This window comes from Chiloscyllium punctatum, chromosome 9 (genome assembly GCF_047496795.1).
Source record: "Chiloscyllium punctatum isolate Juve2018m chromosome 9, sChiPun1.3, whole genome shotgun sequence".
NCBI lineage: Eukaryota > Metazoa > Chordata > Chondrichthyes > Orectolobiformes > Hemiscylliidae > Chiloscyllium > Chiloscyllium punctatum.
In genome coordinates, this window is record NC_092747.1 from 81,450,281 (window position 1) to 81,474,021 (window position 23,741).

The 23,741-nt window shown below is 39.3% G+C and overlaps 1 protein-coding gene across 1 annotated transcript in view; it reads right to left on the bottom strand.

Moving 5' to 3' along the window:
* Positions 1 to 4,910: 4,910 nt before the first annotated feature.
* Positions 4,911 to 23,741, bottom strand: part of gpc6a (glypican 6a) — a 1,024,509-nt gene continuing 1,005,678 nt past the window's right edge. Inside the window, exons 8-9 of the mRNA XM_072577902.1 lie at positions 22,910 to 23,085; positions 4,911 to 10,645 (exon numbers count right to left, since the gene is read on the bottom strand). Of these exons, the coding sequence (XP_072434003.1) occupies positions 10,446 to 10,645; positions 22,910 to 23,085 (376 nt within the window). The 3' untranslated portion in view covers positions 4,911 to 10,445. The remainder of the gene's footprint in view (positions 10,646 to 22,909; positions 23,086 to 23,741) is intronic.

A 23,741-nucleotide genomic window follows, 5' to 3' on the forward strand; every position in this document is an offset into this window, starting at 1 on the left:
ACTAATGTCTTGATCACTAATATATACAACAAACAGCAAAGGATCCATCACTGAACCTTGCAGCATGTCACTGGACACAGGCTTCCAGTCACAAGAACACCCTTCAGTCTTCACCCTCAACTTGATGTCACTAAGTCAATTTTGGATCTAATTTGCCAAGCTGCTGTGGAGTCCGTGAGCTATTAGCTTTTTAACTAATTTGCTATGCAATTCCCCATCGCAAGCTTCACTGAAGTCCATGTGGACCTTATCAACTGCACTAGCCTTATCCACACACCTAGTTATCTTCTCAAACATTTAATGGAATTTGTTTGATTTGATTTCCCTCTGTCAAAATCATACTGACTATCCTTTATTAATTCTATCCCCCAGAATTGTTTTCAATAGTTTCCAACCACTGATGTAAGATTCACAGGCCTATACTTTCTTGGTTTATTGCTACCATCTTTCTTGAATAATGGTATGACATTAGGAGTCCTCTGGTCCTCTAGCACCTCTCCTGTCACGAGAGAGGATTGAAAATTAATGTAGAACCCCCTTCAAGCTCTTCTGCTTCCTGGGAGTGACCTGGGATGCATCTCATCCAGGTCTTGGAATTTATCCCATTTCAAGCCTACCAAATCCACAAATGCCTCCTCCCTCACAACGTAATGTGTTTAAGTTTATCACAGTCCCCCTCCCTGATTTGTATCTGCATTGTCCTTCTTTACAGTGAATATGCATGCAAAGTATAAATTCAAAACTTTAGCTATGTCTTCAGGGTCCACGTATAGATTGCCTTATTGGTCCCTAATGGGCACTAATCTTTCCCTGATTTTTTTTTGCCTCTAATAAACTTATAAAACACCTTTCAGTTCAGTGTGGGGGTGAGATCTTCGGTGTTCAGTTCATTGCTGGTCTTGATGCCCTGGTACAGCTGTGTGTGTTGTGCTAGTTTGCATATTTCATTGATTTTCTATACCCACCAAATACTAATTACCACATATCATTCTCAAGGAAAGGGAGCACACATTGAATAGTAGGATGCTTTGGAGTACAGGGGATTTGAGGAGTACGTATTCTAAATTCTGCTGTGATATATCATCATTCTGGCATGTAATGAAGGCTTGGCATTTCTTTGTTGTTTCTTACAGTTCTTGTTGGAACCCATCTTAATGCCTGCAAGGTTCCAACACAATAGTCTGTGTGCATTTACTGAAACCTGCAAGTAGGATAATAAGGGTTCTAATCTAGCTGCCGTTCACTTGGTTCCCTCCCATCTGGCCCACCAAGGTTTTATGGGTTGTGGAAAGAGGTGAGTGAGTCAGCTACACTTAACCAAATGATATCCTTAATTGAACAATTAATACCTGATTTGACAGGCTACATCAGCAAATATGCAGTAGGGCAGGTGTAACCCAGAAATAAATAAATACTTATGAATTGATAGTCATTACTGAAACATAGTTGCAGAGTGACCAAAGCTAGGACATGTATATTGAAGGGAATTTGACATTTTAAAAAAAAATCCAACAAAGGTGATGTGATAGCTCAGTTAATGATGACGTTAGTACACAGAGATGGCTTTAGCTTGAAAGAGTATAATATCGAATCATTTTGGCTAAAAGTAAGAAATAGGAAAGAGGTCAGTTTTGGAAATAAATTGCATGCTCCTTAACCATTTGTCGTGTGGGACAGAGTATACAAAAAGAAATAAATAGGATGCATAAATAAAGTACTGCAATAATCATGGATAGCTTTAATGTTCATGCAAATTGGATGAATTAGATTTGCAAAGGAAAGGCTGGAAAATGGGTTCATTGTTCAATTTTTGGACATTTTCTTAGAGCATTATGTTCTAGACACAACCAGTGATCAGGTTACTCTAGACCTGATAACAAGCAATGATTAAAACATGATTATAATTATGATTATATTATAATTAGGTTAATTTAGAACACATGGGTAAATCATCAAATGTGACTCAGTAATAACCTGTTATGGTAAAGGAACCTCGAGGTAAAAGCAATCATAACATAATAAAATTTGAAGGGCAAGTGTTTGTCTTAAATCTTTGTTAGAAACAATATATAACTTACAGTTTTGCTTATATTTTATATTTGTAGTAGACTCTAAAATCTTCTCGATGACACGTTCAGCCAACTCGCCAAAGTTAACCATTTTTTATCTCCTCCCCCTTTTGAATAAAGGTGTTACATCGGCAATTTTACAATCCTCAGTGACTTTTCTAGTGTCTAGGGATTCTTACAAGTATACTGTACTTTTGTTCATCTGTACTCATTTTCTTTAAAATCCTTGTATGCAACCCATGAGATCCAGGGCATTATTTGTCTTTAGTCCCATTTGTTTCCCATTAGTTTTTCTCTAATGATAGTTAGTATGCTTATGTCCTCAGCCTTTTAGTCCCTTGATTATTTCGTGTTTTTGGAATGATATTAACATTCTCTAACATAAAGACTGAATCAAAATAGTTATTCAACTTCTCTGTATTTCCTGGTCCCCATTATTACTTCCCCAGCCTTGTTGTCCAAGGGACCTGCGTTCACTTTGGCCTCTCTCTTCCTTTATATGTGTTTAAAAGACCTCTCAACTGTCCATTTTATGTTATTTGTTAGTTTGCTGTAATAGTTTATTTTATAACTTTTTTTGGGGTCATGTTTTGTTCGCTTTTAAAATGTTCCCAATCCTCTGGTTTACCACTTACTTTTGCCAATGTTTTATGTTTTTTTCTTTCAGTTTTATGCTATCCTTAACTTCCTTTCGATCCTGAGTTCTAGATTCTTCGGACAGGGAACAACCTCTCTGTAATTGCCCTGTTAAGTTATCTAAATATTCTATGCATGTTAATCAGATCACCCCTCATCTCAATGAGATCTGCAGAATATCTGTTAATGATACTCAATCCCTCCTCACGGAAGTAACAGCTGGCTGTTAGCTGTACAGGAGACAGCAAACTAATTGCACCATCCTAACCTTTTGCAATAGCTCTCTCCTTAGCTCTTATACCCAATCAGTAACTCAAAGCCTGACCACAGAGGTGGGCTTTACAAAAGGTCTTAATGGAGAGACACGATGGAGACATTTCAGAATAGTTTGTGGTGCAGTTGAAGATATGGCTGTCAGTAGTTGGATGATAGAATCAGAGATGCTCAGGAGGTCAGAAATGGAGGATGACAGACGTCTTTGCAGGATCCAAGGGCTTGAGAAAGTTAGAGAGATAGGGAAGGGAGAACCCATTTAAACACAAGAATGAGAACTTTAAGTTCAAAGCAATGATTGCTTTGTTGCCAATGTATGTGAGTGAGCAAAGGGTGACAGACAAATTATACTTGCTGTGGGTTTTTAGCCAAATAACGGAGTGTTGGATGAGATCACATTTCTAAATATAAGGCTGTCACAAACAGCACTGAGTAATCAAACTTAAAGCATTCATAGGGGTTTCACATGCTGATTCACTGAGGCAAGAGTGGAGATGTGCAATTTTATGGCCAGGCAAGCAGAAAATGAGTTCAGTTCAGGGTAAAATAAGACATTGAAGTTATGTAGAGTTAGTTTCAGCCAGAGGCAGTGGCCAGAACATGATGAGAATTGATCAATGAATAGAATTTGTGGAAGCAATTGTAGAAATGATAATTAATTTGGCTTTTGGTAGAACTTATGGTTTAGATGTAACTAGATGTCAATCTGACTGAGAGGGAGAGTAGGGATTAAGAAACTGGCATTGGCGTAGAGCTGGCTGTCCTCAACGTACAAGTGGCAGCATATGTTATGACTTTAGTCTCTGTAAATTAGAAATTCGCTAATGCTCCTTCAATAGCACGTTCAAATTTTTTGACCACTTCTATTTTGAAGAATAAGGGCAGCAGGTCCATGGGAACATCACCACATGCAAGTTCCCCACCAAGTCACATGCACCATCCTAACATAATTTCTTCAGTGCCGCTGGATCAAAATCCTGGGATTCCCTCCCCAACAGCATGGTAAGGTCTACCTACAGTACAAGGACTACAGCAGTTCAAGAAGGCAGCTCATCACTATCGTTCCAAGGATACAAGGAATGGGCAATAAATGCAGGCCCATCCACTGATGTCCACATCCCAAAATTGAATATTAAGAAAAGAGGTAGTGTGAGAAATACCAGGGCCAAAGGTAGGTCGCTGGCGGAATGGAGGGAGTGAACCATAGGTACTGATATATGATGGGAAATGAAGACATTACAGGAGATAGTCGAGCACAGATCTAACTGAAGGCAGACAGGGACAGACAAAAGTGGAGCAACATTGGATGAGGGGATTGGGTCAACCATGTCAGAGTCTTCAGAGAAGAATGAGCAGAGATAATGAGAATGATGGATAATACACAATTGGAACAGAAGATGTCATTGATAGCTTTGTTGTAAGAGGGTTAAAAGCCTGACTGAAAAGATTCAAACTTGAGCCGGCAGAAGAGCTGAGCATGGATTGGTAAGGAAGTATGAAGTGCAATTTATCAGAATCTGAGGGGAAGGATTATATACAATATCAGCTAGTGTACAGAAGCAACTTTAGAACATCAGGAGATTGGTAAGCCATATGAGCCTCTTCCACCAATCTATGTGGTTACAGCTGAGGTGATTAGATCTTTTTTGTTTCATAGATAAGTTGTCTGATATTTAATGGTGATAGATCAGGGATCTGAGCTGGGATTCATTTACAAAATAGAGAGGACATGAGTAACGATAAAAGAGAAACTTGAAACATATTGGGGTGAGGGAGATGTGAACAATGGATACGGAAATAACAGCTAGTCAAACTTGAAGTTCATGAGGCTGATTGCTTATTATGTATTCTTTATAATAGGTGCAAAATCCATGAAAAATGCAAGTATATTGAGTGAGAAAAGAGAAGTGCAATTCCACAAATGACTCAAACTGAAATGATAGGAAGCTTTATTTAGCTATTTGATACCAGAAAATAACATATTGTATCACATAATGTTACATGGTTTTATGACAGTTTGTGCACTGTAACTAGATAAAGGTTCATCAACCCAAGGCTGTTCGCCTCCCAGCATCAAAGAATAACTTGAATCACATGACCTAGATTCTGTATTACATTGGTTGATGATGACATCATACAATGCATACTAAATTTTCATTTTAGAAATATTTTGATAAATACCATTCTTCCTGAGTGTTCAAGGAAGTTTTTAGAAAAATTAAGGCTAATACGTGATCAAATGAAGATTACAAGTAAGTTTATGTCAAACATTTGTGTTTAGTATTTATGGCAGAACTTTATGAGTTAAAAGGAATACTAGTGAAAAGATTAACATGAGCTTTCTACTCAAGTCAACTTTCTCAAAGAAATGGATGAGCAGACAAATTTCATCCCTAATGGTAAGTTGTGAAATGATTAAAAATGGCATGGATGATCTCAAAAGTGTACCTGTGTTGAGTGTAAAGTTTTACACATTCTCCACCATATACAGAGTCTGAAACACTGCAGTATAAAGCATCAAAAGAATAGTACAGCTTTCATGAGTTTAATCAACCTGTGACCCTGTTGGGAACAATCGTGCCCTGTTACTTTGTTCCAGAGATGAAGAAAAATCATAACTTTGCTGTTGCTACCTTGATTTGAAGCATTACATCATATTCTAAAACATAACGTTTTTTATACCTCAAGGAACATAAGTTGAATTGTTAGTGTTGGTACTGGAAACTTGAATGGCTGTAACCTAAGTAATAACTTGTACAGTAATAATGCTACAGTTGCACCCATATCTCTACTTCCTTTAGGAGTATTTTTCCTTCAAATGTCTTTCCCAATAGATTTTAAATGTTGTAAAAATTTAGGTAAAAAAGCAGAATAATTTATTAGTAGCTACTCTCACTTGAACCTAATTCAATTAATTTAAACATAAACCTATTCCACACCTGATTAAGAGAGTTCCAGTTTTCCCTTATATGGGTACATAAATGAGCTTTAAAGTAAGTATTGAAGGGCACAATCTCTCACTTTAGAAAAGAATTTCATCCATTTGTTTTCTGTTACAAAACCATCTGATTTTTCTAATAATTACAGAAAAGCTCATTTGTGTTGATACATGCAAATTTATAGATACAATTTCTTATCCTTGAAATAAATAAGCAGACATATGTTAATGAGTTGACGATGTGAGAGTGCCTCAGCATTTATCATGTGTTGTCACAGGAGAAAATAAGGAACTAGAACAGAATTAACTCTTTGGCCCTTCAATATGATTATGGTTAACTTTTCAATTCAACTCCACCTTCAACACTATTCCCGTATTCCTTGATTCCTTAGCAACTAAAATTCTAACCTTTGCACAGTCCAAAATGGTTATTCTCTTGCCCTGAGACTAGAATCCCAGCCAAGAGAAACATCTTCTTCACTACCTGGTTAAGCCCCTTTCAAATTTATAATCTGAGATTACCTCTCATTCTTCTTAACTCAAACAAGACCTAATTTACTCAGATAACCATCTTCCAATCATAGGAGCTAGTCTAATGAATCTTCTTGCACTCTCCTAAGGTAAGTCTACTGTATCTGGTATTTCAAATATGATCTTACCTAAATTTTTGCTTATCTTGTAATGAAGACTGTTACTCCATTTGTTTTTTAACTGCTTGCTTCACAAGATGTGACTCATCTGAAAGGATGCCCAAATCCTTCTAAGCACAACATTTCTCAGTCTCTAGACATTTAAAAAACATTCAATTTTCTGACCAAAGAGGACATGTTCACATTCCTTTATATTATAATTCTACCTGCCATATTCTTTTCCACTCACTTATTCTGTTCATAATACTTTATGGCATGCTCATGTCATCTTCACAGTTTGCTTTCTCACCTAGTTTTAATATTGTCAGTCATTCATTTAGATTATAAATAGTTAAGGTGCAAGTACTGAACCTTGCAGTATCTCATTCATCACAGCCTGCCAAACTGAAAATGCCCCATTTATTCCTACCATCTGTTTCTGCCTATAATCTCCAATCCATTCCAATATATTACATGCAATGTTAAGCTTGCTGCTTTCTGAACATCCAAATGCTCTACATCTATTGGTTCCCTTTTTTATACCCTGCATGTTACAAGCATGATTTACTTTTGATATGTTCAAGGGCCATTATCACCACTCCATTTGCAGCTGGTATCAATTTCCCTTCGGCAGATATCAGACTAATTAACCCATTGCTCCCAATGTTTTCTTTTACTCTTCATTCTTGATTCACACTTTCTGAGGACCATTCTAAAGTTGAGAGAATTCAGGAAAATCACATTCATGGTTCTCGATATCAGATCCAGAGGATATATTTATGTTTTAGTTAAATATCCAATGGTGCTTCATTACTAATGCTGTTTCCTTTAGCGGGAGTGAAGGCAACAGTCTTCTTGCATGCAAGTGACAATCTTGTTCATTTAATAAATATTTTCTGAATATTTGGCACTGAAATTGAAAAGCATTTAAAAAAAAGACAATTCACAGGGAGATTTTGAAGATAAGTATTCCAGTGGGTCTCAGGACAAATACAAAAAACCTGAACTGAGAGCAACTCAGTAATTATTAGTTAATTACTCATTCTATTTCTCACATGATAATATTACAATTCACAACATCAGAGATTATATTCAACTATTTAATCTTATGGGGAAAGATGTTGCAAAAGATTGCCTCCTTTCAAAAGTCCAGAAATCAGACTAACCTTACAACTTAATACATTTTAGGCTAGCTACCTTTCTGAGCCATGGGTCTAACAGCAGAGAAAATAAACATCATTCACCAAACATGCTCTTAACATTTCTTTCATAATTTATTCTTATTTGAATTCATTCACCTTCTTCAGGGTATCCATTAATGGGGCTCCAATTCTTTGTTTAATAGTCTAATCTATATATAAATGAATGAGTGGAAAATAAACTTAACAAAATTCAGTTGCATTGGTGAAGCTTGCTAAGTTCTCTCAGAGCATGTCAATTCAAGTTAAATTTTATAATCACCTTATGGAAATACATAATAATCGAGGTTCCAAGTGTTATTACAAATGCTCCAAACCCATTCTGACAGCACTCTGAGTGTAATTCCACCACATGGAATTACAGTGGAAAATAAAAACTAACTTACCTGTGACACTCCAATCCCATATAGAAACAATAATACTACTAGCTAAATAGCTGTCAAGTTTGGAGTGCAATTTCCTTAAGTAATCTCCATTAGCTCCTAAATCAAATGCAACACACAATGCAAAATACCTGTCTCGTTGGATTAGACAAATATTTTCAAAGACAAATTACTGCTTTCTTTTTTCAATATTACAACTATTATAGTGATACAGTTTGATATATTCATTGGGCATGACAAAGAATTGATCATTGCACCTGTCATGTTCTTGGCCTTATTCACATTTGGTTGGATTATTTCTAACTATTATGTTAGTTCTATTCCAACTCAAGTACACTTCACAATATCTCAGGAGTTGGACTGACATGACCATTTAATGCAGCTTGAACAAAAAGTAGTATTCACAATCATGAGATTACTAGCCCTATAGCCAATGCAGAAAAATAGCCCAAAAAGATGACGACAGAGGTGTTCAAATCTATGAGGGGTTTTGATGACGGTGGAGAGAAAGAAACTGTTTTGTACTGATAGAAGTGTTGATAAACAGGGCGTGCAAGGTTTTAAGATAATTAGTAAAAAAAAAAATCCAGGGGTGATAATAAATGTTTTTATGTAGTGAATTGTTATCATCTAGAATATGTTCTTTGCAAGGCTGGTCAAAGCCGATTTAATCGTAACTTTTAAAAGGGATTTGTATACATCCTCCAAGAATGAATTCCAGGGGTATGGAAAAGAATAGGGAAGTGGGAAGAATTGGATGTATTATCAAAGACTGCACTATTCAATGATTCCATGACTCAATAATTGAGCTCCTACAATTATGTTCAAAATTATACTTAGAGAATGACTCTCAGTTGTGTCCAACATGAAAAGAAAACAATAATGATAAGTTATCACAAAAATAATACTCATTTGTAGTAAGTAGGCCTTAGTTTGCAGCGAGGATCTTTTTGGTGTAGGTAAGATATGGTTGTGCTCAGAAAGCTGACAAGTGACAGATTAGAACTGTTCTTTGGTTCAGCATGTTTTCACATGGTTCTAAGCTTTGTTGTTCAGCTTTATATCAGATGCACCTTTTGGAAGCTGCATAATGTGTTCAAAAGATTGAAAGATATGGATTCTAATTTTCCTCTTAATAGTAACATGCTGTGACTGAAAACTTCACCCAGACTGCATCAGAGAGATATTGCATGTAAGTAAGTGAACTATAATCATTTACTACAGATATACCTATGTGACAGAACAGCAAAGGCAAATTCATACAAATATCAGATACTTTCTTCTGATGAATAGTGATGACACAAAACAATCATCAAATATATTGCCAAATAGTGTTTCTGCAACTGTATAACTTGTCCTTTTTTCAATATAAACGTTTCTGAATCACTATTGTGGTGAGGATTAGAGATAAGGTAAAATGCGGGTGATGCAATGATATTTAAACCCTGAGCTAACACTTAGAATTACTTAAAAGCTTTAATATAAAAATAGATGATTACCACTAGAACTAAAAGTTGAAAATAAAACTATAATTCTGCTTTTTTCATGTTTGTTACATGACTGGCAACAGTAGAACTATTTGTTGTTCAGGAACCTATTAAAAAGACAGGGAGCAATAGACAAACAGAGGAGCATTAGGGGTAACTGCAGACATATTTGTAACACTGCAAATTGTTCACTGATGACAAGTAAAAGCCAATTATTAATCCTGTTAATAAACCTGCAAATTTCCTATTTCCTAATTGACAATCCAACAAAATACTTGGCTGGTTGAGGAGAACTGCACCACTAAACCAACAACATTCATGCATCATTGTTACTGAACTTCACCATTAGTGTAGAAGTCTCTATAAAGAGAAACAACAGAAACAATTCCTATTATCCAGAATGTTTTCCAGCCATTCCTTTTGCTTTGTGGAAACTGTAAAAGTAGAACTTAGATATTAAAAGCAGAATTATGTATAAATCATAACAAGTCCAGGCCAAGTCATTTAACAAATCCTGTTTTTTTTGTTTTAGCTGCATAAAATAAGCAGAGAGGATGTTGTCTTGTTTCTGGAAATAAAGCCAACTGCAGGTTAAGATTCATCAGAGAGCTTTTCTTTTCATTTGATGCCTGGGTGAATATAAAGAAACCTGGCACTGATTGACTGTACCTGAATGGTCTTTGGGTAAAGGCAGTAGGCTACAGTACCTCTTCTCTTCTGCTTTAAAACCATTACTGTTCCAAGATTGAGATGTGTGTTTGAAAATGTATCCAAAAGGAAAAGAGAGTTTGTCCTTTATTAAAAGGCAGTGTCTTTATTGTACATCACTGATTATCTCCACTGTCTTTGCAGTACCAGGAGTACAGAGGTGACAAGTATGACCAGCCAGTGCGGGCAGGGTCTGACTGAAGAATCTTTTGGTTCACTCTTGTTGGGTCCTGGTGGAGCCTCAGTTATTGAAATATCAGATTCTGGAGAGCACATTTCATCCGTGCAACCACTCCCACTCCCAGAACCGCTTGCTTCGTCAACTGAAAAGAGAAACAGAAATTGATGATTTCAGAGAGATTCCTTGTATAGCATGTCCTTGAAATTCCAGTCGGCTTTTTCCCTATTTTCTAAAAGCAATGTCAGCAATGCCTGCTCCAAGAAAAGGCACCAGCGTAGATTGCCACACCAGTAGTGACAGTGATAGTGACAGAGATCAAGACCAAGACCTGGAGTCTGACAATGAGGGACACTGAAAGAAAATAACTCCATTCAGTCCAACAGAGCATGAGTCTTACAATCCTACTTTTTCCGTTATTTGAGATCTCCCCGGAATTTCAACGCCTGCCAGAACTCTCCATTCCAATATTTGAAACTCACATTGCATTTTTCTGTGCCTTTGCTCCGATTGCAGTAATGTATTCATCTGTCCCTTTCTCTGTGATGCCCTGCAAACTCTTCAGTCTCTCCACTTCCTTGTCCTTTCTTACTTCTCTCATAGAGTCATACAGTCCTGCAATACTGGACTCTTTCCAAAGCTTCCAAAACCTTCCGATAATGTGGTGACCAGAACTGTATGCAATACTCCAAATGTGGCCCTACCAGAGTTTTGTTCAGCTGCAGCATGATCTTATGGTTCCAAAACTCAATCGCTCTACCAATAAGAGTGAACATACCGTATGCCTTGTTAGCAAACCTATTAACCTTGGTCGAAAATGTGTTGCTGGAAAAGTGCAGCAGGTCAGGCAGCATCCAAGGAGCAGGAGAATCGATGTTTCGGGCATGAGCCCTTCTTCAGGAATGAGGAAAGTGTGCCAAGCAGGCTAAGATAAAAGGTAGGGAGGAGGGACTTGGGGGAGGGGCGTTGGAAATGCAATAGGTGGGAGGAGGTTAAGGTGAGGGTGATAAAGTGAGGGTGATAGGCCGGAGTGGGGGTGGGGGCGCAGAGGTCAGGAAGAAGATCGCAGGTTAGGAAGGTGGTGCTGAGTTCGAGGGTTGGGACTGAGACAAGGTGGGGGGGGAATGAAGAAACTGGAAAAATCTGAGTTCATCCCTTGTGGTTGGAGGGTTCCGAGGCGGAAGATGAGGTGCTCTTCCTCCAGCCGTCGTGTTGCTATGGTCTAGCGATGGAGCAGTCCAAGGACCTGCATGTCCTTGGTGGAGTGGGAGGGGCAGTTGAAGTGTTGAGCCACGGGGTGGTTGGGTTGGTTGGTCTGGGTGTCCCAGAGGTGTTCTCTAAAACGTTCCTCAAGTAGGCGGCCTGTCTCCCCAATATAGAGAAGGCCACATCGGGTGCAGCGGATGCAGTAAATGATGTGTGTGGAGGTGCAGGTGAATTTGTTGCAGATATGGAAGGATCCCTTGGGGCCTTGGAGGGAAGTAAGGGGGGGGGGGGGAAGTGTGGACGCAGGTTTTGCATTTCTTGTGGTTGCAGGGGAAGTGCCGGGAGTTGAGGTTGGATTGGTGGGGGGTGTGGACCTGACGAGGGAGTCACGGAGGGAGTGGTCTTTTCGGAATGCCTTTAGGGGAGGGGAGGGAAATATATCCCTGGTGGTGGGGTCTGTTTGGAGGTGGCGGAAATGACGACGGTGGGGTGGTAGGTGAGGACCATTAGGGTTCTGTCCTGGTGGCAATTGGAGGGGCGGGGCTCAAGGACGGAGGAGCGGGAAGTGGAGGAGATGCGGTGGAGAGCATCGTTGATCACGTCTGGGGGAAATTGCGGTCTTTGAAGAAGGAGGCCATCTGGGTTGTTCGGTATTGGAACCGCAAGTCCATCCTCCCAAACTTTTACCTTAGCCTGCTTGGCACACTTTCCTCATTCCTGAAGAAAGGCTCATGCCTGAAACGTCAATTCTCCTGCTCCTTGGATGCTGCCTGACCTGCTGCGCTTTTCCAGCAACACATTTTCAGCTCTGATCTCTAGCATCTGCAGTCCTCACTTTCTCCTAGAAGATATTAACTTGGGTGGCAACTTTCAGGGATCTGTATACCTGGACGCTGAGACCTCTCTGCTCATCTACACTACCAAGAATCTTACCATTAGCCCAGTACTCTGCATTTGTGTTACTCCTGCTAAAGTGAATCACCTCACACATTTCCACATTAAACTCCATTTGCCTCTTCTCAGCCCAGCTCTGCTGCTTATCTATGTCTCTCTGTAACCTATAACATCCTTCATCACTATCCATAACTCTATCAACCTTAGTGTCCTCCACAAATTTACTAACCCATCCTTCTATGCCATCATCCAGGATATTTATAAAAATGACAATTAGCAGAGGACCCAAAACAGATTCCTGCAGTACCCCACTGGTAACTGAACTCCAGGATGAATATTTCCCATCAAACACCACTCTCTGTCTTCTTTCAGCTAGCCACTTTCTGATCCAAACCGCTAAATTACCCTTAATCCTATGCCTCCATATTTTGTGCAGTAGCCTACCATGTGGAGCCTTAACAAACGCCTTACTAAAATCCATACACATGACATTAACTGCTTTACCCTCATCCAGCTGTTTGGTCACCTTCTCAAAGAACTCACTAAAGTTTGTGAGGCATGACCTAGCCTTCACAAAACCATGTTGACTATCCCTAATCAACTTATTCCTTTCCAGATGATTATAAATCCTATCTCTTGTAAACTTTTCCAACACTTTGCTCACAACCGAAGTAAAGCTCACCAGTCTATAATTTTCAGGGTTGTCTCTACTCCCCTTCTTGAACAAAGGAACAACATTTGCTATCCTCCAGTCTTCTGTAGACAATGATGACATAAAGATCAAAGCTAAAGGTTCAGCAATCTCCTCCTTGACTTCCCAGAATATCCTAGGATAAATCCTATCCAGCCCAAGGGACTTATCCATTTTTACACTTCTCAGAACTGTTAACACCTCCTCCTTGTGAATCTCAATCCCATCTAGTCTAGTAGCCTGTATCTCAGTATTCTCTTCGACAACATTGTCTTTTCCTAGTGTGAATACTGATGGTAAGTAGTCATTTAGCACTTCGCCTATCTCGTCTGACTCCATGCATAACTTCCTACGACTACCTTTGATTAACCCTAATCTCACCGATGAAGGGTTTTTGCCTGAAACATCGATTTTCCTGCTCCTCGGATGCTGCCTGACCTGCTGTGCTTTTCCAGCACTACTCTAATCTAGACCTTAATCTTACCCTAGTCATTCTTTTATTCCTGATATACCTATAGAAAGCCTTAGAGTCTTCCTTGATCCTATCCGCCAACAACTTCTCATGTCCCCTCCTGGCTCTCCTTAGCTCTCTCTTTAGATCTTTCCTGGCTAACTTGTAACTCCCAAATGCCCTAACTGAGCACATCTTATCCTAACATAAGCCTTCTTCTTTTTCTTATCAAGAGTTTCAACATGCTTCATAAACCACAGCTCCTGCGCTCGACAACTTCCTCCCTGCCTGACCGGTACATACTTATCAAGGACCCACAGTAGTTGTTCCTTGAATAAGATCCACATTTCAATCATGCCCACCTCCTGCAGTTTCCTTCCCCATCCTATGCATCCTAAATCTTGCCTAATCGCATTGTAATTGCCTTTTCCCCAGCTATAACTTTTGTCCTTCGGTATATACCTAACCATTTCCATCATTAAAGTAAACATAACCAAATTGCGGTTGCTATCACCAACGTGCTCACCTACCTCCAAATCCAACATTTAGTTGGGTTCATTACCCAGTACCAAATCTAAAGTGGCCTCACCCCTTGTTGGCCTGTCTACATACTGTGTCGCGAATACATTGGACAAATACTTACTCATCTAAAGTATTTGAACTATAGTATTCCCTGTCAATATTTGGGAAGTTAAAGGCCATGATAACAACTTCCTTGTCACTCCCCCTCCTGTTGAGAATCATCTTTGCTATCCTATTCTCTGGAACTATTCAAAGGCCTATCGAAATCTCCAAACAGGGTGACCTCTCCTTTCCTGTTTCTAACCTCAGCCCATACTACCTCAGTAGATGAGTCCTCAAATGTCCTTTCTGCAACCGTAATACTGTCCTTGACCAACAATGCACACCTCCCCCCGGCCCCCTTTTACCATTTTCTCTATTCTTACTGAAACATCTAAATCCTGGAACCTGTAAATACCATTCCTGTATTTGCTCTCCCCATGTCTCTGAAATCACTCCACACCAAAGTCCCAGGTACCAACCCATGCTGCAAGTTCACCTACCTTATTCTGGATACTCCTGGCGTTGAAGTAGATGCACTTCAAATCAACTTCTTGCGACCCTGAAACCTTAGTTCTGACCTCACTACTTTCAACCTCCCGGACAGCAGAACTACAATTTAGGTTCCTATCCCCCTGCTGAATTAGTTTAAACCCACCTGAAGAGCATTAGCAAATATCTCCCCCAGGATATTGGTATTCCTTTAGTTCAAATGAAGATTGTTCCCTCCTGTGATCCAAAGATGTGCATGTTAGGTGATTTGGCCGTGCTGAATTGCCCATAGTGTTCTGAGATGTGCAGATTAGGTGCATTACTCAAGGGTAAATGTTGAGTAATAGGGTAGGGGAATGGGTCTAGGTGGGTTACTCTTTGGACAGTCAGTGTAGACTTGTTGGGCCACACTGTTTCCACACTGTAGGGATTCTATGGTAATGATTCTATGATAAATTTCTTCTGCAGTTTAATAACATCCTTCCAAAACAAGGTGACTAAAACTGAACACAAATCTCTAAGTGCAGCTTCACCAATGTCCTTCAAACCCATCCTTTAAGCAAATAATTGGGCATTCTATTGAATTCCTTCTTCAGCACATGATCAATTTTTCTGTACTTCCCCTCAGTGAGGCACAAACAAGAACTTTCAGAATGAACAATTCTCTGAGAATGCAAACAGTTATTCTGCCATAGCTTGAGAAACCAGTATGTGCCTCAATGGTGATATTACACATAGAAGCAATAATCCCAAATACACTCAGAAAACATAGACAAGTGGAACTTATTAAAATACAAGGGAAGCCAAATACTTCAGTTGTTACTGACAATCCATTTCACAACATAACACAAATACTCCATTTTCATGATTGATAAATCATTACACATTCACATAACGAGAGGAATTGTCAAGGAACCCACATTTTTATCAAAAGATAATGTTCTCTACCAAAAAGATGATTGTTAAAAGAATATGGAATTAATCTGTACACTAGCTTTAAATGTGGTCTTGATACGTAAATACAATGTGGTTTAATCATTTAGAAGGTAATCTATTATTGGTGGAAACAACTAATTTTTCCATGGTGCCTCACTTAAATACTTCAAACTGAAAGACTGAAATGTAGGGTAGCTTTTGTAGGGACCTAAGTGATGTTCTCTAATGGTAGGATTTCTGGCAGAATCAGAAGAGAAGTCCAGCATGGCTTGCCTTGACATCGGGAGTGACACACTCCACCTTTTATGCTTTTCATAAGTGTTGTGGTGAGATTCCCGTTTAGCAGTGATGAGTTGCCAATTGATGGTTGTTATTGATTGCTGAATGGGTTGCTAACAGCCCAACTTGACTCATAAATATTTAACCTCTCATCTTACCAAACTTACCAAACGAGCGTAATAATTGGAAACCTCAATAAAGAAGCCAGAGTGAGCACTTGGCTGACTCAGCTTGCTGTTTGCTCCATGCTGGAAACCGGGCTCAAACATCTCCGGACATGGTCAATGGGCATACCTCCACCATGTCTACATCTTGCAGTGATAAGCCCTCCAAAAAACTTAACAAAATTCAGACTGAGACAAATCAGTTTGAATTCTTCAATCTGAACTGTAGAATGGGTGAATATTATCAAAATATGAAAAAAAACAATTTCCTCACATGCACTTATGAAATTCCAGTGACAGGTCATTTAGTCAATCTGCACTGTCAGTAGGGTCCTTACCGATAGAAATTCAGGTATTAATAACAATGAATCACTGGACAATCATGGTCAGCCCATATTTGAACCTGCAATGAATGGACGTGCCAATGTGTAATCTTTCAGTGGAAATATTCAAAGTGGGGTTGTGTAAATCATGGTCAAGATTGCTTTTCTGGGGTGTTTAATGAGTCCACCCTGGAGCCTACTACTACTACTACTACTACCTGAGCCGCCTCAACAGATTCTGGTTTTTTGACATGATTTGCCATATTTTCCTGTCTTTTGGAGACTGTTATGAAAATGTGGGTGTACTGCACCTTTAAGAGAATTAAAAGCTATCAGAACTACCTGACAGCACCAAGTGTTCTAAATAAGACACAATGTAACTTGTGGTCAGCAACTGGGGTAGCTGGTTGCTTGGCGATGACAAAACAAATTTGAATTAGGGCAGTCAGTTTAAATTATACCCCAAAAAATACCAAACTCCAATTAAGTTTGAATTTAGCATATTGACAATACTAAAAGCCAATGACACAATCCAATGTTTTGGGGTGTATAAGATTGGGAAAAATTGAACATTGGGGCAAGAACTGCCAAAAGATCAATAGATGTAGGCTGCTGGTAAGAATTCTCTGAGAGGTACCCATTAGGAGAAGGAGTTTGCACAGAGAAAAACATCGACACTGACCTGGAGAGCAAATCTATAGAGGAAGATACGACAACTGGCTGGTTTTGAAATTTGAATTTTTTGGTAAGTCTTAGGGGTTTGATCAGACTAGTATTATAGAAGGGAAAGTAAAAGATAGATTACAGGAAGGAGTTGTAACAGTTGTTAGTTAATTATTCTCTGTTATACTTTAAGAAAAAAGTTGTTAATTTTTAGTTTAAATAGATCTTGGCCTCCTGAATTTTCACAGATTAATGCACGAATCTTTTCAGTGTTGCTGGTTTACATTAAGCAGGAAGGTTTACCCTGTGTCCTTTCAGTTTGGGGTTTTGTTGTCAGGATTTGAATGATTTAGGGGCTTTTGTCCACAATTTGAACTGTTTGAGTCTTTGATTTGTGATCTGAACTAGTTTAGACAGATTTGAATAGATTTGGGGGGTCAAAACATCCCAGCAGATTTAAACACTTGCAGGTGAGGGTCCTAGATCTTTAAATAAAATGCAGGTGAGATGATTTGTTTAATTTTGGTGACATGTATTTGATTTAATTAAAAGTGAGAGAAATGCCTCTTAAAATTGCTAAAGAGGTTCTGGAATTTGAAGATGATTCTCAAATTTGCCAAGAAAGTTTAGAAGGAAAGAAAAGGGCCATATTTTTAGAATTAGCAAAGAAGTTAGATTTGGGTTTAACCAAGGACAAAAGTAAAGCTGAAATTGTAAGGGAGTTAATCAAACACTTAGGTGTGTTTGAGAAACAGACAAGTGCAGTAGAAGTAGAAAAACATAAATTACAACTGAGGAAAATGGAGTTAGAAGATAAAGGGAGAGACAGAGAAAGAGAGGAAAATGTGAGAGAGAGAAAGTTCTTAGCTGAGCAAAAAGAGAGAGAATTTGAACTTGAGAAGTTGCCACTTAGTCAGCAAAGTCAAGTTAACAGGATGGAGATTAAAAGAGAAGGTGAGATATACATATATGTCAAAACTCTGCCACGTTTTGATGAGAAAGATGTTGAAGCCTTCTTTATTTGATTTGAAAAAGTGGCTAGGCAGATGGAGTGGTCCAAGGATTTATGGGTAATGCAAGTTCAGGTTAAACTGGTAAGCAGAGCAAGTGAGGAATTTCCGTGCTGTCAGACGAGGGGGTCAAGAGATTATGAAGCAGTTAAACAGGCTATGAATTGGTACCAGAAGCATATAGAGAGCGGTTCAGAAACACAAATAAGGAACCAGATCAGAATTATGTTGAGTTCGAAAGAATTAAACAAAGTCATTTTGATGGATGGGGTGCGAGCCTTAAAGATAGATAAGACCGATGAGGCTCTAAGAGAGATTATTCTGCTGGAGGAGTTTAAAAACTCACTGCCGGAGATAAGAAATCATGTGGAGGAACAGAAAGTTCAGGAAGTGAGAAGGGCAGCAGGATTAGCACATAAGTACATGTTGCTGCATAGGACAAGCTACTGGCCAGAATTTCGTCCTTTGAGGGATAGAAGTTGGGAGGAGAGATCCTACACTATGAAACCAAGAGTAGAGAACACTAGTAAGATTTTACCACAGGTTAAAGAAGCCCAAGAGGGTGGACAGGAGGTGAAAGGTGTTTTCACTGTAATGGAGTGGTACACAGAAAATTACAATGTTGGTGGTTTCAGAAGAGCACTGGAGAAAGGTGTTTCCACTGCCAGAAGGTAGGACACCTAAAGTCACCGTGCTGGTCATTAAAGAAAGGCACTGTGGGAAAAGATGTGGTAAAAGAAGCTAAGCCAGTGGCATTAATGACGATAGGAAAGGAAACCCCAAGAACAGCTGAGGAGCTGCAGGAGAGTGCACAACCTAGGCAGGGGCTGGGTATGGAGTTAGTACCTGATCTCTACAAAGAATTTGTCTCTGTGGGTAAAGTTTACTCAGAAAGAACAGGGAGAGAAGGACACATTATATTTTGAGAGAGACAGGATTTAACTTGTTGCTGATAGTAAGGGATGAGCAAATATGCACTCTTTCTGATCTGTTATCCACGAGTGTGGTAATTTGTGGGATAGATGAACAGAAATTTAGCATTCCCCTATGTAAGATCAAGTTGGAGTGCCAACTGAAGATTGGGGAAGTAACAATGGAGTGATTGACAGAGTGTCAGTTCCATGAATTCAGTTTGTTCTTGGGAATGATTTGGCAGGATCCAAGATGGGAGAATAAATACTGGCCCAGCCAGTGAGGCCCATATCCCATGAGTAAATTAAAAAAGAGCTACAGTGCCAGTCTTCGGCATTGCAATTCATTCACTCCACATGGTATAAGACATGTGGGCGGCATGGTGGCACAGTGGCACAGTGGTTAGCACTGCTGCCTCACAGCGCCTGAGACCCGGGTTCAATTCCCACCTCAGGCGACTGACTGTGTGGAGTTTGCACGTTCTCCCCGTGTCTGCGTGGGTTTCCTCCGGGTGCTCCGGTTTCCTCCCACAGTCCAAAGATGTGCAGGTCAGGTGAATTGGCCATGCTAAATTGCCCGTAGTGTTAGGTAAGGGGTAAATGTAGGCATCTGGGTGGGTTGTGCTTTGGCGGGTCAGTGTGGACTTGTTGGGCCAAAGGGCCTGTTTCCACACTGTAATGTAATCTTCTCAATCTTCTCAGGAGGGGGATAAGTTAGTAAACTAGCTGTCTCAGGAGCATATAGAATGCAGTTAAAAGGTTTGTCACTGCAGTATGAGGACAGATGTAAGAATCAGATGGGAGGACTAAAGCTATTGTACATGAAGTAGGCATAGGGAATACTGCTCCGATAAAACAACATCCCTATCTGCCTTTTAAAACCAAACAGCTCGAAATGTAGGTGGAGGCCATGCTTGACGAGGACATCATCGAACCAAGCTAGAGTGAGTGGAGTTCACCGATTGTCTTAGTTCCCAAACTGGATGGAACTCAATGATTTTGCGTGGATTATTGGAAGGTGAATGCCATTACAAAATCGGACTCATATCCAATTTCTAGATTGGAGGACTGTATCGAGAAAGTTGGACAAGCCAGTTACATCACCTAGTTGGTTTTAATGCGTAGTTACTGGCAGGTACCTTTATCAGAAATGGTGAAAGTAATTTCTGCATTTGTAACACCAAATCGACTATATCCATTTAAAGTGATGCCCTTTGGAATGAAGAACGCACCTGCCACATTCCAAAGACTCATGAACAGAGTTGTGGCTGGGTTAACAAACTGTGCAGTCTATTTGGACAATATAGTGATCTTTAGTAAGTCCTGGACAGATCTCATGGTACAGTTGGCAGAGCTCTTTGAATGACTAAAAGAAGCAAAACTGGTGATAAACTTAATAAAATGGAATTTGCGAAAGCAGAGGTGACGTTCTCGGGACATTACATTGGTCATGGAAGGTTGACCCCATGGAACGCAAAGATGAAGGCCATCAAGGAATTTCCACGACCAACCTCAAAGAAAGAGGTGTTTCGATTCTTAGGACTCAGCGGATTCTATCAGAAGTTTGTTCCAAAATTCAGTAGTGTAGTGGCACCATTAACCGATCTGCTGAAGAAGAACACAAAGCTTCGGTAGACAGAACCATGCCAGGAGGCATTTGACCATTTGAAGTCGATATTAACCACCAAACCAGTTTTAGCTACCCCAAACTTTTCAAAACCTTTTAAAGTCACCATCGATGCTAGTGACATAGGAGTTGGAGCTGTACTCTAGCAGGAAGATGAGGATGGGATTGAACTGCCAGTAGGTTACTTTTCGAAAGAAGATCAACATCCGCCAGAGGAAATACTTCACGATTAGAAAAGAACTGTTGAGTTTGGCACTGGCCTTACAACATTTTAATGTGTATGTCACGAACAATGTGTCAGAGATGTGGTGTACATGATCACTATCTGCTTACATTCTTAGAACGCTTTAAAGATATGAGACTTTCGTTGGGGACTTATGTAAGAGACTTTTAATTTAAAAATCGTACTGGTTGCGGATCGTAAGAATGTCATCGCAGATGTGTTTTTGTGGATTTAACTGATAAAGTTTAGATGAGGTTTGTATCTATTTAATGTTTTATACACACAGGTATAAAGTTATCTGTATGTTAGGTAATGTGTTTAAAGAATAGAAAAAAAATGAAGCCACCTTTTCATTATGATGGTTTATTTTTCTTAAGAGGGGAAGTGTTATGAAGATGTGGGTGTACTGTACCTTTAAGAGAGCTAAAAGCTAGCAGAACGACCTGACAGCACCAAGTGTTCTGAATCAGACACAATGTAACATGTAGTTCAGTAGCTGGGGTAGCTGGTTGCCTGGAGACAACAAAACAAATTTGAATTAGGGCAATCAGTTTAAAGTATACCCCGAAAAAACATACCAAAGTCCAATCAAGTTTGAATTTAGTACATTGACAATATTCAAAGCCAATGACACAATCCAATGCTTTGGTGGTATAAGATTGGGGAAAATTGAACAGTTGGGGGAGAGCTGTCAAAAGACCAACAGATGTTGGCTGCTGGTAAGAACTCTGTGAGAGGTAGCTGTCCAGAGAAGGAATTTGCACAGAGAAAAAAAGGTTGACACCGACCAGGAGAGCAAATATAAGAGGAAGGTACGACAACTGCCTGGTTTTGAAATTTGAAGTTTTTGGTAAATCTTACTTGGGTGTTAAATCGGACGAACATTATAGAAGGGGGGACGTAAAAGATAGGTTCGAGGAAGGAGTTGTCAATAATTGTTAAATAAGGTAGTTAATTTTTACTTTAAAAAGTTCTTAGCCTCTCAAATTTTCACTGCCTGGGATACAACTATTGATTTAAATTAAGCAGGAGGGTTTGCCCCGTTTTGTAACAGAGATAATACAACCTACAGTGAAGCACAGAAATAAGCTCCCATGATAAAAACAGTGAATGTGTGAGACAGATGGGTACAGTAGAGCAACCTGTCAACTATATTCAATGTGGTAGCAAAGTGTCAATATCACTGGACTAGAAGTCCAGATCCCAAACTAATTTCTGGGGACATGCATTTGAATCCCACCATGGCTGAGGAGTGAAATTTGAATTCAATGAAAATCTGGAATTAAATATTTCACCTGATATAACCATTGCTGATTGTCATAAAATGAAACTTGTAGTTCACTAAGGAAGACCCACTATCCTTATTTGGTCTGGCCTATATATGACCCCAACCTCACAGCAATCTACATGACTCTTTGTTACCCTCTGAATTGGCCTAGCAAGCCACTCAGTTATCTCAAACTGCTGGAACGAGATACTTTAAAAGTGGGGTTACAAGAGTCAGGAGGGAACAAGCAAGCACTCATTTACTCCCTTCTGTTTCTCTGTTCTTCTCCACTAGTCCCTTGTCTGTCATAACATCTTGCTCTCCCATCCATCCAGTAACTTGTTTCCTCATTTTTCGCATTCTATCATCTCACTCTTTCACCTTCCCCAGTGTGGTTTAGATTTTCTATACTTTCCTCTTCCTCTTTCAGTCCCTCCTAAATTGATGCAGTTCCTTGTTGACCGAAGCTGTGATTACTTTAAAACTGGTGACTAAATGGATCACACTAGATTTACTCGTCATTGTCTATAGAGCTGTACCGGACTATAGGATCTGGGTAAAATTGAGCAGAATGGACTTCAGCTGTACTCATGCCTCAAGTGTATGGTATATTTCTTAGGTCTAAATGAGTGAACACACATTTGCCAGTAGAAATTGAATTTATCCCCTATAGCTGTCTGTGATGGAAAATTATGAGAACTAGTTGCTTACTTGAATCTTGGAAGTTGACATCATTTCCATTATAAGCATTCTTCAGTTTGTTGGTCATCACTCTGAGTGCCATGATCTGCTGACGTATCATCGTATCTGGTCTAGTGATGTCTACATCTACTTCTGGGTTGTTGTTCTGATTGGTCAGACCATCATTCATAATTTCAGGCAGGTACCTGCAGGTCAAATGATGATAACGTCAAACAAAGAGCCATATAGCAATGAGGACAGCCAATGCACATGCCGAGATTGTTACCTTATATCAAACAAATGGTGTAATGAGGTTTTTATTTTTGAGTCATTGCAGAAAATAACATTCTGAAAGAAATCAATCAGCAACTAACTTCAATGAAACTGATCATTCCTTTAAATATCTCCGGGATGGTTCCTTTGGGCTGCAAGATATTTAGCTGGGGTACTCAGTTTCAAACTGCTAGTGTAGCCAGTCACTGACTGACTGATACAAAGGGCTGCCTTTCTGCAAAATTCTGATATGCACTTTTGTCACAAAAAATGTCCACCTCAGTTCTGTGTCAATTTGCTGCCAATAATCCTCCTTATATTATTTGAGGGGCTTACTAATAGTAAATGGTGAAGGATTCATCTTTCATTATAACATCAGCAGTGGGAATGATAACCAATTATTGCCCAATATTCTGCACCATTCATGACTCCTCATTTATTGAAGCAGTCTCTGACCAAATGCAGCAAAACCTGGACAATATACAAGCTAGTACTGAAAGGTTGCAAGTAACATTTGCATCACACAATGCTATCTCATTTTAGCAACAATCTAACCAGCATTACATGACATTCAATGGTACTACTACCA